The sequence below is a fragment of the Eptatretus burgeri genome, chromosome 12, assembly GCF_056783735.1.
Source record: "Eptatretus burgeri isolate ZD-2024b chromosome 12, Ebu_testis_v1, whole genome shotgun sequence".
Classification (NCBI taxonomy): Eukaryota; Metazoa; Chordata; class Myxini; order Myxiniformes; family Myxinidae; genus Eptatretus; species Eptatretus burgeri.
This window is the reverse complement of record NC_140972.1, coordinates 20,236,574-20,254,871: the sequence shown is the minus strand read 5'-3', so window position 1 is coordinate 20,254,871 and position 18,298 is coordinate 20,236,574. Positions and strand designations below refer to the sequence as shown.

Here is an 18,298-nt window from a genome sequence, read left to right as displayed (position 1 = left end):
TGGATTTAGAATGTGTAGAATCCATGGTCCAGGATGAAAACCCCATGCAGGAAATGTTGGTTGTGCAGGAACACGAACTCCCCCAACTGAACCCAGAGCCCGAAATAGGTGCGGCGGCGGCCGCGGTGTATGACACCTCCCCTCCCCCTCTCCACCAAAACCCCCCGATCCTTGCCGAATCGGCTCACCCAAGTGCACCCGACATGGCCCAGCTATGCGCCATGCTGGCGGCAATGACAGCGAGAATGGATACAAACACGAACGAAATAAAAGGCATGAATGAAAAGATGGATACAAACACAAACGAAATAAAACGCATGAACGAAAAGATGGATACAAACACAAACGAAGTGAAGGTGAATATGGAAACAAACGCACTCAAAATGAAGGAAGAAATGAAAGAGCTGCGGGGTGAGACGCAGAACATGGGCCGAAGCCTGCAGGCGGGCATGAAGGCCGTTACCAGGGAGTTTAAAATGGCGACTCCACGTGTGGGAGCGAACGAGCTGGGAGGGGGTGCAATGGCTGTCGGGCCCGCGGTGGAGGCTGAGAAGGAGAAAATAATTCAGCGGATGTGTTGGGTGAGAAGAGTGACGGTGACCGAGAGGGAAAAACTAATTGGGGTGACGGAGACGTGCACGAGGGAGATAACAAGGGAAGAGACGGAAATAATAGTTGAGACAAGGGAGGTAAAGGGTGAAGAGGTGACTGAGTTGGCAGAGACACGGGAGATGGGAACGATAGAGGGAAGACTACACGATGAAGACGGGGTAAGTGACGCACACACACACACACACGGAGGTAGTGGAAGATAATGGGGGTGAGCTGGTGGACTGGGTGGAGACCCAGTGCGAGCAGTTGGATGGCCTCCTCCAGGAACGAGGGGAGGGAGTATGCCCCCTTGAAGCGAGTCACGACCAGGTGGGTTCGGTCGTGTCGAGTGAGTTCAGGGGGAGGAGTGCCGCGAACGGGTGCACGGAGAGCTTGGGGGGTATAGAGGCCCCGGAGACCCTTGTGGGGACACGAATCCCCAGTGTGGTTGTCCCGGTGTGTGTGGTGTCGAGGTGTGTGTTCACGAGTGTGGCGAAATGCGTGCTGCAACGCACGCATAGCGCGGGTGCAAGGGCGTGTGTGAGAGCGACTGGGTGGGTGACAAAGACCCCGTGTGCGGAAGCGACCCCGTGTGTGAGTGGTGTGGTGGTAAGTGTGCAGAAGATTGTGCTTCCCAGCACGCCGTGTGTGGATGAGGCACCGCGAGCGAGTGCCCCCGCGTGTGTGAGTAGTATGGTTTGTGTGAGGGAAATGGCACGAGTGAGTGAAAGGCCGCGAGTGAGTGGAGCCACGTGTGCAAGGGTAATGGCATGCGTGAGTGAGTGGCCGAGTGTGAGAGAGACAGCGTGTGTGAGGGAGATGTCGGTGGGCATGTGTGAACATGCAGCCGCGTCTCCCGGGGTGAATGTAATGGAACGGTGTATGAGCGTCGTAACACGCAGGTGTGCGTGGGTTGAATGGCGACGACGACGGCGACAGAGGGACAAAAGCCGAGTAGCGGCTGCAGCTGTTTTGGGAACCGTGCCGGGTTCACCCAGCAGCGAGCGCGAGGTCCGTGCTGTGCAACGCACGAGGCCCCCACGTGCTCGCCTGCGAGAGTGAAGTCCCCGGTCCGGAAACGAGCGCGGTGAATGTTGCCGATCCCGCGACGGACAAAGTTTAGGCAGGATTATGGATTAGGACCGGACGGGTTCTCCACGCGATCGTGTGTGTTAAGCTCCAACGGGCAAAGCACATGTGTTCACGTGGGGAACCCCTCGAGACGTGGGGCTTGTGTTTTTTTTTATGCGCACTGTGACGTCATGGCTGCACGTGGGGTTGGAATCCGGCAGGAGGGGTATCCCTGCCGGATGGTACCGTCCAAGGAGGGACGAGGTACACGTGCAGCTGCATGACGTCACGGGCAGGTGCAAAGTGCGCGAGCTGTGAGTTGCCGTGCTGGTGCTGCGCATGTGAAAAAAATAATAAAAAGCAAGCCTCACTTTCGGGTGCACATGATTCCCGGGCAAGGGGTAGAAGACCCCCTTACCAGGGCACAGGATGAAACTAGTTAGGGGGAAGGGTTAGCATAGCTAGACCGGCTCCATGGGGCAGGGGTAAGTCCTCATGGGGCCCGTGGAATGGATTAGTTAGAGGGATTGTAGCCAGATTTAGGTTGGGAAAGTGATTTTTGGGACATATGAGGAGATGGACAGACTTGTGAGTGTGTAGAGGGGACGTAGTTTAGCTACGTAGTGTTAAAAGGAACGTGCTACTAGTTTAAGGGACGACGTGGGAGCACGAGTTAGTTTGGGGAGGTAGTTAGAAGGATGGCAGAGTTCAGCGGTGAGTGTGTTGAAGAGTTGGTGAGTGAAGTGGAAGCATGTGCTTGGTGAGTGAGTGAGGCCAGCGGGTCTGTGTGAGTGGAGCGAATGGGGAATGCATGGTGCGATGAGTGATTGGGGGGAGGAGTGACTCCCGCCCAAGGGACCCCGGGGTCAGTGTAGAGTGAGTTAGGGGGATAGTTAAATTGAAAAATGGAGGTCGTTTTGTTGTTGGTGTGAAGGTAGGCTCGAAACCCATTTGGAGGGGTGCAGGAGCCCAGTTGACGGGCTGGGAGCATGGCTGCGAAAGGTGAGTATCGCTGAGTGGGTACCCCGGGCACCAGGCTAGTCGGCCGTAGTAGGCCAAGGGCCCATGGGGGGCCGGGATAGCGTAGTGGGCACGGGTGCGTCTGCTTGGTCCGGGGGCCCGGGGCGCCATTAGCCACGTGGGCAGTGTTGTGGGCATGGGTGACCCTCGGAAAGGGGCCCGGGAAGCCAGCCTGCCACGTGTGCGTTTCAGGGGAGGTGCCATGGGGGGCACTCCCCGGTGTTTAGGGAGCTGGTAGGCTCGGAGGCAGTATAGTGCCCGAGGGTGCCATAGCGGGAGAATCGGCAGAGGGTCGTGCCTGCCAAGAGGAGCCACGCGTCCCAGCCATGAGACCGTGTGAGAGCACGGCAAGAAAATTGGGGGGCAAGGCCCGAAATTGTGAGGACACCAACACAGGCGACGGGAATCTGGGTTGTTAGAACCAATAGCTTAAGCGCGAGGCGCTTGTTGAAAGCCCCGGGATAGTTTAACAGGTTAATGGTTAGGGTAGATTAGGAAGTGTACCCCTCCGCACCATCCATCCCCTCGCTCTCGTTGTGGGCCGCTGGACCCACTTTGGGTTAGATCGCTGAACTCTGGGGAGGCCATTCTGAGGCTTGGATTGGGCCTCGACACAGGACGCTAGCTCTCCCTTGTTCCCCTCCGGGAAGGGAACATAGGGGTTGAGAGTAGGCTAGGTGACAGGATAGGTTAGCCGAACAAGGACAGTACAGGGGGTTAGGGGACGATTTATAGTGGGGAAGTAAAAATAAAAAAAATAAGTTGGGGCTAAATTGGGGTTTGACAAATTAAGGGAGTGGGTATAGACAGTGACAGGCAAAGGCGATAGGTTGGGAGGGAGACCGTAGAGTAGGTCCGAGCCCGCCGTCCGAGTGGCCAGCACCACCGCACTCCCTCCACCAACCTCCACTGAACGGCGAAGGCTGGCCAGCTTCATCGGCAGCTGTTGTTTTGCTGCAAGGCCTGTGCCGGCTGGATCAGCTGCAGCTGCTGTGCTGCAAGGCCTGTACCGGCCGGATCGTCTGCAGCTGTTTTCTGCAAGGCCTGTGCCGGCCAGTTCATCTGCCGGCTGTGTTTGCCTGCAGCGGCCTTGTTCTGCAGGCTGTGTTTGCCTGATCACCTTTGCCATGCCATGCCCACTGCCCCTGTTCACCAGCCCCGTTCAATTTTTGCTTTGCCCCCCCTGTTCATTGCCATGTGCGCCAGGATCAGAAAGCAACAGTTTGCAAGCTGCGAGAACTGCCCTGTTGGCAGCTACAACACGGGCCTGCAGTGGCGGCCCGTGCACCGTGTTTGCGTCCATCCATTCATCCATCCATTCTTTGTTTTCATTGCATGTGCCACTTGAGCTGGCACGGAGACTGCATTTGTGCAGCCCATGCACCGTTGTGGTTCACTGCGTTCAGTTCAAAAGGGAAGGCCTTGGACTGTGTGTGAGCAGCCGGCCACGTTCCCTGTCACCTGCATTGTTTGAGCCAGAGACTGCACGCGAGCAGCCTGGCTCCCTGCTAACTGCTTTCTTTTTGCAGAGACCATTGATCCTGGGCCATGGTTTAGTGTAAAATTTGTAAGTTAAGGTTAAGATGTACTGTAAATATGAGTGCGCCCCCGGCATGTCTGTCTTAGCGCCAGCAATTTTATTTAAGTCGTCCGTGTGAGTGGATTTGTTTAGTTAGTTACTCAGCCCTCAGGTTATTTATTTTGGGGACACGAATACCATGAATGTCGCACTCAGGGATCCGTAGGTAAAATGTACTAGGGGAGAACTACACATGATGGCACACGAAAATTTGACGACTCGGGACGAGTCTGTAAAAAGGGGAGGGGGTAGTGTTGTGGTTGAGGAAATTCGCAAACCACCATTCAGGTCCAGTAAGGTGAGATATCTCTGTAAGTATATGTGTAGTTAGCCCCAAACCCGTTGTTTAGATGGAATATATGTCATTCATTCGGGCTGCGACCCTTCAAGATAGCCGTTTTTCTTTTACTATCTTTATTTTGAGCCAACCACGTCTCAACAGCCATCACACAACAACCACCAACCGCAACGCCGCTTCACAACAACAACAACAACAACAACGCCAACAGCCACGACCTTTACCGTCACATCTCGCTCTCGCAACCATCGCATCACCGCCATTCCTGCGCCGCTTGTGGGCACCGAACCTGGACTCGTACAGGGCGCGCACCGAGCAGCGGGTACAAAAAGCGGCCTTTCCGAGAAATCGGATCAAGAATGATTCACGCCCACTTCTGTTCCGTCCTATCAGCGAGCGTGGGGCGATTTGGCCCCGCCTCCAGGCGCGTCGGAGTATAATCGATATATGCAGATTCGGGGATCAGGAATGATTCACGCCCACTTTTCCTCCGTCCAATGGGCGAGCGTGGCTCCGCCCCCGAGCCGATCCTGATCCAAAAATCTGCATATGATTTCTCCTGTCGGACTATAAAGCGCCGAGCGCGGGGCGAATTTGACAGAGAGTTGAGAAGAGGGAAGAGTTGGAGAGTTGTGGCGGCGGCGAAATCAGTCGAGAGAGTGTCTGTCGGGGTCCGGAGAGTCTGGAGAAGCCAAGGAGCTTTGTGGAGGTCTGCGCTCGTGTCAGAGACGGGGAGCTGCGGAGAGGGGAGGCCGGGAACGTGGTCGAGGTCGCAGAGGAGTCGCTCGTCGCGGGACCCAAGCCAGCCAGATATCCTCCTTCCCCCGAGCATCAACAACCCCCCCCTGTTTCCCCCCCGTGCTGAGATAGTGTGAGAAGGGGGCCCCATTCCCACCCCATTCCAGGCAGTGCCAGCGAGGCCCGCGGAGTCGGGGCGCCGCCGCCATTTTGCGGCTCATCACCAGACGGGTAGGCTCGACGCGGTCTCGGCCCCAGGCCCGTCTGCCCCCTTATCGTTGAGGGTGGCCCCTTTTTCTTTTGCTTTGGAGTATATGTGTTGTCGGCGCCGTCTGTAAAGTAAAACTGTGTAAGTGTTGCCGTGTGCTCGTGTAGTCGGTAGTAGATCTGCATTGTGTCTCTTTTGTTACATTTGCTTTTGGTGCATAATTGTGGTAATTGTATATGTGTGCTTTCCGTTTGCCGCGGAATAAATGTGCTTTATGTTGAACTGTTTCTCCCGTTTCGCTTCGTCTTTTCTCTAATTGAATCTCCATCTTACTTCACGTAAAGGGTTGGTCATGGGCTAAATACGCCGGATAATTAATCGGAACCGTCGAGGTTGACGATAACACCGCTCGGTTATCCCGATAGTACGGAACGGGTCGCTTAAAGTGGCCCGTGTCCGAAGTCGACCTGCGGCGAGGTGCGATCGCCCGGTCTACCCTCCGTGTGGGTACTTAGGTAGGTCGAATTTGGCGAACAACCCTATCCCACGTGGGGGGCCGATTGGCACGATCGTGGTGAGGCCGAAAGGCCCACCCGTGACTAGTTCCCGGCGTTAGTCCGAGAGGGTCACGACGGGATTGTCCGTCCGGTGGGCGACGTGCCGCGATTCGAGTTACGTGGCCGCTCGCACGCCAGCGGGCGCGAATCCGCAACAATATGTATATATATATATATATATATATATATATATATATATATATATATATATATATATATATATATATATATAATATTGTGACGTCCACGGGACTTGAACAGTCCTGCCAACGTAGAATGAGCCGAAACGATGGAGGCGGTTTATTTATTTATAACCCAAACATGGCGGTTCTAATCGCTCTACCGCAAACGGAACGAGGAAGGTGGCATGAGTCACTTTTCACTGAGTTGATGATGTTTATTTGTTTTTATTATTATCAGAAATAACAAGACTCGGCAAGAAGAGGGATCCGGGGCGTTTCGACGGGATGGTGTGGGATCGGGCGTAGGGAAAAACACAAACAATTCCAATGAATATACACTTCTCAATCCCTCTAAGGCGCCAAGCACACACACACACACACACACACACACACACACACACACACACACACACACACACACACACACACACACACACACACACACACACACACACAAAACGTAGCTATTTCTGGTGGTCAGGCTGGACCGTGGTGTGGACGCAACTGTCCCTGGATCGGCGTCGGACGAGCTGGCCTTCCTCTCGTCAGGGGGGCAGGAGAAACCATGGTGCTGTTGACCTCCTGGTCTTGGCCCAAGTCCGCTCACAGCCGCCAGGGAACCAGCTCCGGCGCCAAGCCGCGAGCAGGAGAGGGAGGCAGGTCCGCCCGCCGCCCGACCCCGCACTCCAAGTCAGCAGAACCCCAGAGCCAACCAAAGCGAGGCACGAGGCTCGGCAAGGCTCCCAGACACGATCAAGAACACGATCGATTCAGCACAACAACCAGGACGCTCTCTGCCGCCACAGCTTCCACACCAAAAAAACCACGATCTTTTGGTTGTAATCTTCTTCCTCTTTCTTTTCGACCCCGAACAGAACCTTTTTATCCTTCTTCCCTCGTCACTCCCAATCGAGCCGTTTATTGGCCCACCGCCGTCGCCTTCCGCCAATCGTGATCACGGGGCGGAGCCATCCGCTGCACTGTCCTGTGACGTCATGGCCAGTCTCCAGAGAATACCAAAAGGGGTTTACGCAGACACACTTACCCTATTCCGTGTCCCTATCTAATTACGTGACATTTATCATTTCCCCCTTGAAGAAATGAACATTTTCTCGACAAATTATCACCACTGAATTGCTACTTATTACATCGAGATCCTGGTAAACTCGAACAGCATGGCATACCTAATTAAACATCCTAATTACCCTTTGAATGCATACCCCCCCCTCAAACGTAACACTGCCCCCTCCTCTGGTACCGCAGCTCCTGCAAGGTATATCACAGGCGCTACCGTACCAGCCTTAACACTTACTGACTCACACCTAATTAACCTAACGAAATAAAGTAGGAGGGGCAATGGGCAGCGAGTCGCAGCTAACTTACCTATCCTGCTTAATGTACTACCCCCTTATGGCCTTATCCTCGCCTAAACAATCATTCGTTTTTTTTTTTTTTTTTTTTTTTTAAATCACATGAGAGCACTGAGTGAAGTTGCACTCCATCCTCCGGATCATCGCTCTTGCCCAGCACTCTTCCAGTGATCTGGGGAGGGGAAACAAAAGGTTCCACAAAAACACAACACTTATACTTTATATTCCTACTCTAAGCCTTAACGACACTATTCACAGGATATTTACACTTGACCGCCTCCCCCAGTGGATGCCAATAGACCCAGCGTTACCTGGGGAGCCAATTTTCAAATTTGCTTGCCCCAAAATTATGCGGACATCATGCCCTTGCTGCACCTGTCAAGTTGTGCAGGATCGGGTGGGACTCACATCTTCACAACACTCACACCATGGTCATCATCACATTTCTAGGTCATGGTCCTCATTTTAATCATGCAGGCTGAATCCCGTCATGGCCGTGGGGTGGGTTACCACAAGATGATGGGGGCATCTCAGGTGCAACCATGCCCACAGGTAAGCTTTAGTCCAACCCGGACGCTTCTTCGCCCCGCTCCCTTTGATTCCCTCCCCCCTGGTAGCCATCAGCTCTAATCCCGTACAACACTCTGGAAGGGGTCTCACTGGCTCCTCTGGCCTTCCTGGGTCGCCAAGGTCCTACCCGCCTTGGTCGCCCAACCAGACCCTCTCCCAGTTGCCTCCAGACACTGTCACCATTAGCCACCAGGTGGTGAATCTCCTTGAAGGGGGTCGCAATTCACGCTCACCGTGAGCTTCAGCAATCCCTGTGGACAAGCACATCATCCCCACCCACAAAACCCACATGACTCTCCCACCCCATCGGCCTTACATGTGACACCTGCATTTCTAACACTTCACCGACCATGACCTTCCCTGTTACCACACCATGCCCAATAAAAAAAACAATGTGTGCACCATACATTTCACTTCTTCACTTAAAACAACTCACACAGCACTTCTCACCCGATCCACGCACCAGCCATTGGACAGCCACTTGTGCCCGCTTTGTTACCAATTACCCACTGTCCCGATTGTCACTCTAAAACCCAGCAGAACTTACAAACCCATGCCAATTTTCCCACAATTCATTTTTTTTTTCCACCAAAGGAGGGCACTTCGCCACAATCTCAGCAGCCGAGCATGGCCGTATATGCTCAGCCCAATCTAGTCTCCCCGACCCCCCGACAGTGATCTCCGGACCCGACCTATGAAAGGGCATCTCGGATAGACCTGGCGGTTCAGCAGGAGGATTCATCCTCTGAAGCATTTGGGTAATGCCAATTTCTCCCAGCCCCCCTCCCTGATCCTGGATCTCTGCCTGTCGGATCGTCACCGATGGCCTCTCTGGAACCCGACCCGGCCGACTCCACGAGGCCAGCCTGGCCGCGCACTCGGCCACTCGGTGAACGGTGGGTGGATCCTGTAACTCCACTAGCGCTCGGACCTCAGGGTCAGGAAGAGCAGCTAAAAATTTCTCTAGTGCCAGTCTGTCCCATGCCTCCACTGTAAGGTCCTGATACGCGATCCTGACTGATTGGTAAATGTCCTGTGCCAGCTCCTGCACTGTCCCACCCAGCTTTAATCTGCGGTGCTGGAGCTGAGCCCGCACCAGATCATAGTTTGCCGCGAACCCAAACCGACGGCTCAACGCCTCGCAAATGTGGGAGCTGGTCAACATCCCCTCCGCGATCACGTTTAACACGTCTGCGGCTGGTCCCCGCAACGTCGCCACCAAATTCCCTGTACGTTCCTGCTCATTCCACCCGTTTAGTCGGGAAATGCACTCAAATTGCGTCAGAAAAGCTTCAACGCTCCCTGACCCGTCGAAATTTACCAGGGGGATCACTTTTACGGTGGCCCGCTTCTCAGTTTCTCCCTTGTCCGAATCCAGCCCAGGGATCAAACACCCTTGTGGCTGCGTATCCAATTTCGGAGCCCACTGTGGCCAAAGATGTTTTGTGGTGAGGAGTCTCATGGGTCAATTTTGCCTCCTGTTCCAAACATTGAATGGACCGATTCACCTCTTCCCGCAGGATCTTCTGGGCCCGCACAACCTCCTCCAAGGCTCCGTCGCGAGTTTGTAGCTGCTCCTCAACCAACCCGGACACTCTACTTACAAAAGACGGCTCTACCAGGCCTTTATCCAAGACTTCATCTTGGCTCATAATTTTATCTTGTTCGTCCAAACGAGCCTCCAATCCTTTTACCTCCTCCGCCAAATTCATCCCTTGCTTCCTCAGCTCTCCCCACTCTTCAACTTGCAGCTGCATACGAGCATCCACACAGGCACGATGACGTTCCAGGCTTTCATCCACTTTATCAACCCGAATGTTCGTTGCATCAATTTTATCTACCAATTTTTTCCGTATATTTTCCCCCTCCAATGTAATTTCTACCTTTGTTTCCTCCAATCTATCCTCGAATTTACTTTGTATTTCTCCCAATTTAACATCCACACACTCCTGCATCTCAGTTTTCATTTTCTCCATCTTTTCCCCCAATTCATCCCTCATTAAATCAATCCGTGCACCCAACTGTACCCCCATTACCCCCAATTGATCTGTCATTTCTGCCCTCTGTGTCACGAATTGATTTTCCATTTGTGCCGTCATTTCTGCCCTCTGTGTCACGAATTGATTTTCCATTTGTGCCGTCATTTCTGCCCTCTGTGCCGTCATTTCTGCCCTCTGTGTCACGAATTGATTTGCCATTTGTACCGTCATGTCCCCTATTAAACGTTCCAACAGTGTCTGGATCGTCATCGCGCCGGTTTCCGGCACTGCCGGCCCCGTTATGGGCAATGAAGCACGGTCCACGCTCGGAATGGGGAAGGTTCCAACCCTACCCCCGTCTCTCCCCTCTTCCCCCGACTCGCTGCCAGACACGTGGCCTTCCTCCTCAAACATCTGCACATCCGCCATGGTGCAGAAGTCCCGTTTGCCGCCAATTAATTTAAATTTGAAAAATCCCGCCAAAATTTTCCCGTGCTCGCGCGCTTTTCTGTGGTAATTTTATATTCCAATTCGTGGCGAGATTTTAATCCTGGTATATAATTTAGAGGGGTTCGAACATCCCACTTCTGACACCAATGTGACGTCCACGGGACTTGAACAGTCCCGCCAACGTAGAATGAGCCGAAACGATGGAGGCGGTTTATTTATTTATAACCCAAACATGGCGGTTCTAATCGCTCTACCGCAAACGGGACGAGGAAGGTGGCACGAGTCACTTTTCACTGAGTTGATGATGTTTATTTGTTTTTATTATTATCAGAAATAACAAGACTCGGCAAGAAGAGGGATCCGGGGCCATTCGACGTGATGGTGTGGGATCGGGCGTGGGGAAAAACACAAACAATTCCAATGAATATACAGTTCTCAATCCCTCTAAGGCACCAAGCACACACACACGCACACACACACACACACACACACACACACACACACACACACACACACACACACACACACACACACACACACACACACACACACACACACACACACACACACACACACACACACACACACAGTAGCTATTTCTGGTGGTCAGGCTGGACCGTGGTGTGGACGCAACTGTCCCTGGATCGGCGTCGGACGAGCTGGCCTTGCTCTCGTCAGGGGGGCAGGAGAAACCGTGGTGCTGTCGACCTCCTGGTCTTGGCCCAAGTCCGCTCACAGCCGCCAGGGAACCAGCTCCGGCGCCAAGCCGTGAGCAGGAGAGGGAGGCAGGTCCGCCCGCCGCCCGACCCCGCACTCCGAGTCAGCAGAACCCCAGAGCCAACCAAAGCGAGGCACGAGGCTCGACAAGGCTCCCAGACATGATCAAGAACACGATCGATTCAGTACAACAACCAGGATGCTCTCTGCCGCCACAGCTTCCACACCAAAAAAAACCACGATCTTTTGGTTGTAATCTTCTTCCTCTTTCTTTTCGACCCCGAACAGAACCTTTTTATCCTTCTGCCCTCGTCACTCCCAATCGAGCCGTTTATTGGCCCACCGCCATTGCCTTCCGCCAATCGTGATCACGGGCGGAGCCATCCGCTGCACTGTCTTGTGACGTCACGGCCAGTCTCCAGAGAATACCAAAAGGGGTTTACGCAGACACACTTACCCTATTCCGTGTCCCTATCTAATTACGTGACATTTATCATTTCCCCCTTGAAGAAATGAACATTTACTAGACAACTTATCACCACTGAATTGCTACTTATTACATCGAGATCCTGGTAAACTCGAACAGCATGGCATACCTAATTAAACATCCTAATTACCCTTTGAATGCATACCCCCCCCTCAAACGTAACAATATGTATGTATATAATATGTATATATATATAATATGTATATATATAATATGTATATATATATAATATGTATATATATATATATATATATATATATATATATATATATATATCGGGCGTATAAAAAAGTGTGGTACATTAAAACATTCGAAAGGAAAAAATAACTTGCACCAAAAATTTTAACATTTTCATGCTCACGCTGACGCTCACGCTCACGCTCACGCTCACGCCGGGGGTATCGCTGTAGCTCTCTGTTCTTCGAACAGGCGAGCTAAAAACTACCAAAACGGAGAAACACCAAAGACACGGAAAAATAAATTTTGTGGAGTGTACTGTCACACTGACAAAACGTTTAGCGACTCTCCAAGTCAACTTTTCTGAGTGCAAATCTTCACAGTCATTATAGACGAGACGTAAACGTCACTTGCAGAATGTCGATAAGTTTGAGAGCTATCAGAAGACTTTGTTTTTCTCATGTCTTTTTCTGCCAAAGACAAAGAGCATTTGCGGCTGAGAACCGGCAGAGCATCCTTCAGATGGGCATCTGGCATCAAAATATGAGGATTGTGTTTGGGATTCTGAACTGATGAATTTGAACATTTCTTTGACTTCATCATCCGTTTGAAAGAGAATGGATTCACCGGTTTCAATACTACTAAAGTTAAGCCTGGCGTTGATTTAGTCCTTCGGGTGGCTGGCTTGGGATCCTCGGGTCCTGATTTTGAGCCCCGTTTGTCACTGCATTAACACCAGGTGGGGTTGATTCAGCCTGTCATCCTGAAGTCGGTGGCATGAGCACCAGTGTACTGGTAATGGGGTCATCAGTGGCAGCATCAGCAGCATAGCCATGTTCCTTACCAATGATGCAACCAGCAGTCACAGGCTGCACACGAGCATGTGTGTGTGTGTGTGTGTGTGTGTGTGTGTGTGTGTGTGTGTGTGTGTGTGTGTGTGTACTACTAAAGTTCATCAAACATCAAATTTCAGATGCAACTTTTCCTCACGACACCATATCGACATGAGGAAAGGTTGCATCTGAGCCGAGTGCAGTATGAGAAGCTGAGAGCAGCTTTTGAAAAATGAAATTCGTGAAGAACGTGCTGCGTTCGACCATGTGCAGGGGCAGTCCAGGTCGAACTGCCTTGTCATCATGTCTATTGAAAGCGCTCTCTCCATTACTCTTGCCGCAGGTACGACACACACGATTGACTTTGATGATGTAGTTTCCCAGTTCCCTGCCATGCAAACTGAGAAATGCAATTTTTTTTAACTTTCCATGTAACATTGACATTGCATTATGCGAGTGTGATTCTTATATATTCGACTGAAATTCGGGAAAAAAAAATTCGACTTCAATAGGACTTTCAGAGATGCAGTGCCCCAGGCTCGATATTTCTTAATCTGGCCTTGACTACATGAAGGACTGCTTGATGTTGATGGCCACAGGGCACAGGCACACATTTGGCATTCTGTTTTGTTTTGTTTTTAAACTACAATACAAATATAAGAGAAGAGAAACAACTAAAAGTGCAGATGAATTACTCTCTTATTGGCAGACGAACCACCATTCAAGGCTTTCAAAATCTGGGCATCGATTCAGCCAATCGTGCGTCTCCAAACCGCGCCAACCTGTTGTGCCCGCCCACTCCGTGCCAATTTGCACGTAGCTCGTGAATCACGTCTAGACAGGGGTAATTGCATCGATGAGAACACCTCCTAAGCAGAGTTCCAGGCAACCTCAAAAAAAAAGAAAATCTCACATAACTGAGACAGCACCAAACCAATTAGACATCACGGTATCGAGCAATCCAAATAAGCATGAAGACCGTTGCATTGAAACACAAGAATAAACAAACCCACATATGCCCGACACTATTGCAGAAACATCAACTACGGTTGGAGAATAAGGGTGATTGCCTGATGGGGATTGTGTCACAGATGGCCGTTGATGTGAAACATGCAAACTCCATGCTGAACTTGGGTCTATTTCTGTACATGTACAAAAATGGATGGCTGGACAGCAAGCACACTAATATAGCAAACAGGGTAACCTGGTGTGAAGGAAGGAGTGTCCAAGACCAGACCACTTGATCCCCACGGCTTCGGCAGGAATTTGAAAGTTGTTCAGGGTGCCGGCGATAACTTGCTTCCTGTTTACCAAAGACACGGTGGGATCTTTAACGTGTACCAACCAGTGCCGGATTAAGCCTCGGCTGGCCGAAAGGCACATTTTGAAATTTTAGAGAATTGGCCTGAAAATTTTAAATTAGATCTCGGGCTCATGGAAATGGACCCCAGACAAAAGATGAACTGATTCAAGAACAAAATATTTAATACAACAAAAGACAAATATTTAATGTGAAAATAATTTTTGGCCCGAATTTTTGGCCCGAATTTTTGGCTGGCCCGAAGGCACATGCTTGTCTGCCTAATGGTTAATCCAGCACTGGTACCAACAACTAGTGCTGGCAGATGGGCCCGGCAGTTTAACACCCTTCCGACAGCAGACGTATTGATGAATCCCTGTGCATATGAAACACGGGGATGACAGTTAATCAAGTAGCTTCGAGATTCGAACCCAGGTTAGACAACTTAGAGATGAGTGTGCACCTCTAAGTAGGAAGTGATAAATGGAATGCTCTATTGTAGGGAAAGGAGGAATGGCATCTCAGTGGGTGCTGTATGGTAACCGTGGTAACCATATGTTATCCATCCATCGGGACCATACTCTGTGCAGAGCGTTGGTACTGCCTAAGTAGTCTCCTTGGCTATTGGGCACAATCCTGGACAGGTCACCACTCTGAGACAGGACACCTACAAGATGGCACTCATTTTGCCAACCTCAGAAGGATGACAAGTAGAGTCAACCCCACCTAGTATTAATTCAACATCTGAGAGGGATTTGAACTCAGGATCCTAGGATCCAAACCACACTACCTAACCATTAAGCCAACACCAGGCATACCATATGGTACGTTGGTCATTTTTTATGGTATATGAATGGTACATTTTCTGTACAGGTAGATGAATCAGATGTCTGTCTATGGTGCTATGCCTTTGCTTTCCCTGCAGTAGTCACGGCAGGAATTTGTAATCCAGAATGACGAGGAAACTTGATGGCCGACTCTTCGTCGAAATACAACGTGGAATCCTTCTGGCATCCACCTCAGCTGATACTCGCAGATGGGACACCCGGCTTAACACCATTCCGAGGGACGTTCTTGCCTGCCAAGAAGAAATCCGACAAATTACAGTCGGGTCGGATCAGGAATCGAACGCAGACTCGACCGTTCAGAGGTATGTGCATGCCACCTCCGCATCATCCTGTCGCTCCATATAAATTGATACATGATTTGTGTTTGTAAAATCACGTAAACAAGGAGAAGGATCCTTGTTTCAGACCAGGTCACTCTACCCTGGATATGCTGCTTCTGCTCTCCCATCAATGGATTGAGGTCCTCAATGCCAGACAGGAAATCCGAGCCGTATCCCTGGACATATCACGTGCTTTTGACACAGTCTGGCACCCTGCCCTACTCACCAAACTCTCTTCTCATGGTATCCAAGGCCATCTCCACTCATGGCTCGCAGACTTCCTCTCCTGTCACAGTCAACATGTGGCCCTAAATGGAGTTCTCTTATCCCCTCTTCCTGTCCAGGCTGGAGTTCCTGAAGGTAGCGTTCTGGGCCCTGTTCTTTTTCTGCTTTTCATCAATGATCTCTCCGACTTTGTTAGAAAGATTTGGAAAATCCTCTATATCTCTTTGCTGATGACTCAACCCTCTGCCGTACCATCTGTCATCCCTCAGAACGGCAAGCAGAAGCTTCTTCGCTCACTGCAGATCTGGATAAAATCACAAACTGGTCCAACACGTGGAACATGTTTTTCAATCCAGACAAATCTCACACTCTCACTTTGTCTCTTCGAAAGGACCATTTAGAACCCCCCCCCCCATCCACTTTCTCAACAATCCTCTGGAAGAAGTCTTTTTCTTTCAAGCTTCTGGGTCTCACTATCTGCCATGACTTTTCCTGGGAAAGTCACATTTCCAACCTCGCCTCCAAAGCCAGTCGCCGACTGGGAATCCTCTGTCGTGCAAAGTCCTTCCTCGGCCCTCTTGAGCTCCTGACCACTTACAAAGCTTTTGTCCATAGTTTGATGGAGTACTGCTCTCCCTTCTGGGCTGGTGCTCCTGCCTCCCACTTTTCTCGGCTTCATGCTGTCGAAACCAGGGCATTTAGGATCATTGGCATCTCCCACAATGAAGCTGAGTCTTTGGGCTTCTCACTCAATCACCGCAGGTTGGTCGGTGGTCTTTCTATCTTCCACCGTCTCATCTCCAGCCTCGCCACCCCCCCCTGCTCTCTCTGCGATTTGTCCCCACCACATTTCTACAGGGCGCTCAAGGTCCGCCAACAACCCCCTTCTGGTAAAACTACCAAAATCACGAATCACTGCTCACCTTCCTCTTTCATTCCTCTTTTTTTCCCGCCTTTGGAATAAACTCCCTCACTCTATTCTTTCCCATTCTTCCCTCCAAGCCTTCAAAACAGCTGTTCACCACCACCTCTTATCATCCCCCATCCAAATCCTCGATCTTTTCTACCCCCGATAATCCACCCAAGCCCACTTCCTTCAATTCCCCTGCTTTCCTTCCTGAAAGTCCCTGTAATGTCCATCTTCTCTTCCCCATGTTCCCCGTCCCATCCCTCTCCCTTCCACAGATCTAATGTCTCTGTTCCCCACGGTTTTGTCCCTCCCACTCCCGCCCCTCTTGTCTCATGCCTCCTTGCTGTGCGTTGTGTGTTAGCTCTCATACGAGCCTCGACAAGGTATACAATATATATATATATATATATATATATATATATATATATATATATATGTATAAAAGGATACACATAGAACTTTGACGCATGAGGAGGCCAGTTGGCCCGTCATGCCTGTGCCGCACCCAACCCAGATACCATCACCCATCCCACAAGCAAGCTCCCAAGTCTTGCCAACATCCCCGCTTCCCTCGATCTCCAATGCATCTGGGTACCTATCCATTTAGATTTTACTCTCTCGCTCTCTCTCGCTCTCTCTCGCTCTCTCTCGTTCTCTCTCGCTCTCTCTCTCTCTCTCTCTCTCTCTCTCTCTCTCTCTCTCTCTCTCTCTCTCTCTCTCTCGCTCTCTCTCGCTCTCTCTCGCTCTCTCTCGCTCTCTCTCGCTCTCTCCCTCTCTCGCTCTTGCTCTCTCTCTCTCTCGCTCTCTCTCGCTCTCGCGCTCTCTCTCTCTCTCTCTCTCTCTCTCCCTCTCTCTCTCCCTCGCGCTCTCTCTCTCTCTCTCTCTCTCTCGCTCGCTCTCTCTCGCTCTCTCTCGCTCTCTCTCGCTCTCTCTCGCTCTCTCCCTCTCTCTCTCCCTCTCTCGCTCTTGCTCTCTCTCTCTCTCGCTCTCTCTCGCTCTTGCTCTCTCTCTCTCTCGCTCTCTCTCGCTCTTGTTCCCTCTCTCTCTCTCTCTCTCTCTCTCTCTCTCTCTCTCTCTCTCTCTCTCTCTCTCTCTCTCTCTCTCTCTCTCTCTCGCTCTCTCTCCTGCCGCTACCTTTCTCGGATTAAGATAATAATTCCATGGATTAACGATTGACACAACACGTGAAGGGGTTTACAAACAGGTTCGACCGAAACAACCAGCTGTCAAAGTTGTCCCACGAGGAATCCCTGCCTCGTGTGTGTGTGTGTGTGTGTGTGTGTGTGTGTGTGTGTGTGTGTGTGTGTGTGTGTGTGTGTGTGTACGTATAACACACGTGCAGCGAAGCGAAAATATACTCGATCGCGAACCTCCGGCAATTTTACGTCATGTGCTACAAATGCATGATATTTGTTGCGGAACTTACCGTTCAAACAGTCTTCATCCTGCAATTCCATGGCGAAGCAGAAGCCAACAGAAGTCTTCAAGCCTTTGCACAGGGAAAAAGGTGGCCGTGGTTTCCGTGGCAATGAGCTACGTCACAAAGCGCTGGCCAATCAGCGCCTGCGCTGGTGACGCAAGCGCTCTAATCGGGTGGATCGTGCCGGCGATTGGTGGAGGAATCGAAAGAGTTTACACAACTGGTTGCGAGAAAGTTTCGCACGTAGCGGTGGAATTATCCCTGCATCGTTGGACACTTTGCAATCATTAAACATTTTCAAGACTTTTATATAAAACTTGGTTGCTGATAAAATGTTGGCTTTTTTTTTTTAAATGCTGCACAATACCAATATGTTTACATTGATGACCTCATGTTTATGATCGTTGTTTACATGCACGCTAACCTCACCCCGAACTAAATTGTTGAA

General features: G+C 50.9%; 1 protein-coding gene across 2 annotated transcripts in view; it reads right to left on the bottom strand.

Moving 5' to 3' along the window:
• LOC147015209 (BCL2/adenovirus E1B 19 kDa protein-interacting protein 3-like) overlaps positions 1-17,997 on the bottom strand; it is an 81,720-nt gene extending 63,723 nt beyond the window's left edge. For both annotated transcript variants that reach the window (XM_085849769.1, XM_085849770.1), the window contains exon 1: positions 17,857-17,997. In XM_085849769.1, the coding sequence (XP_085705895.1) occupies positions 17,857-17,887 (31 nt within the window). In that variant the 5' untranslated portion in view covers positions 17,888-17,997. The remainder of the gene's footprint in view (positions 1-17,856) is intronic.
• Positions 17,998-18,298: the final 301 nt, after the last annotated feature.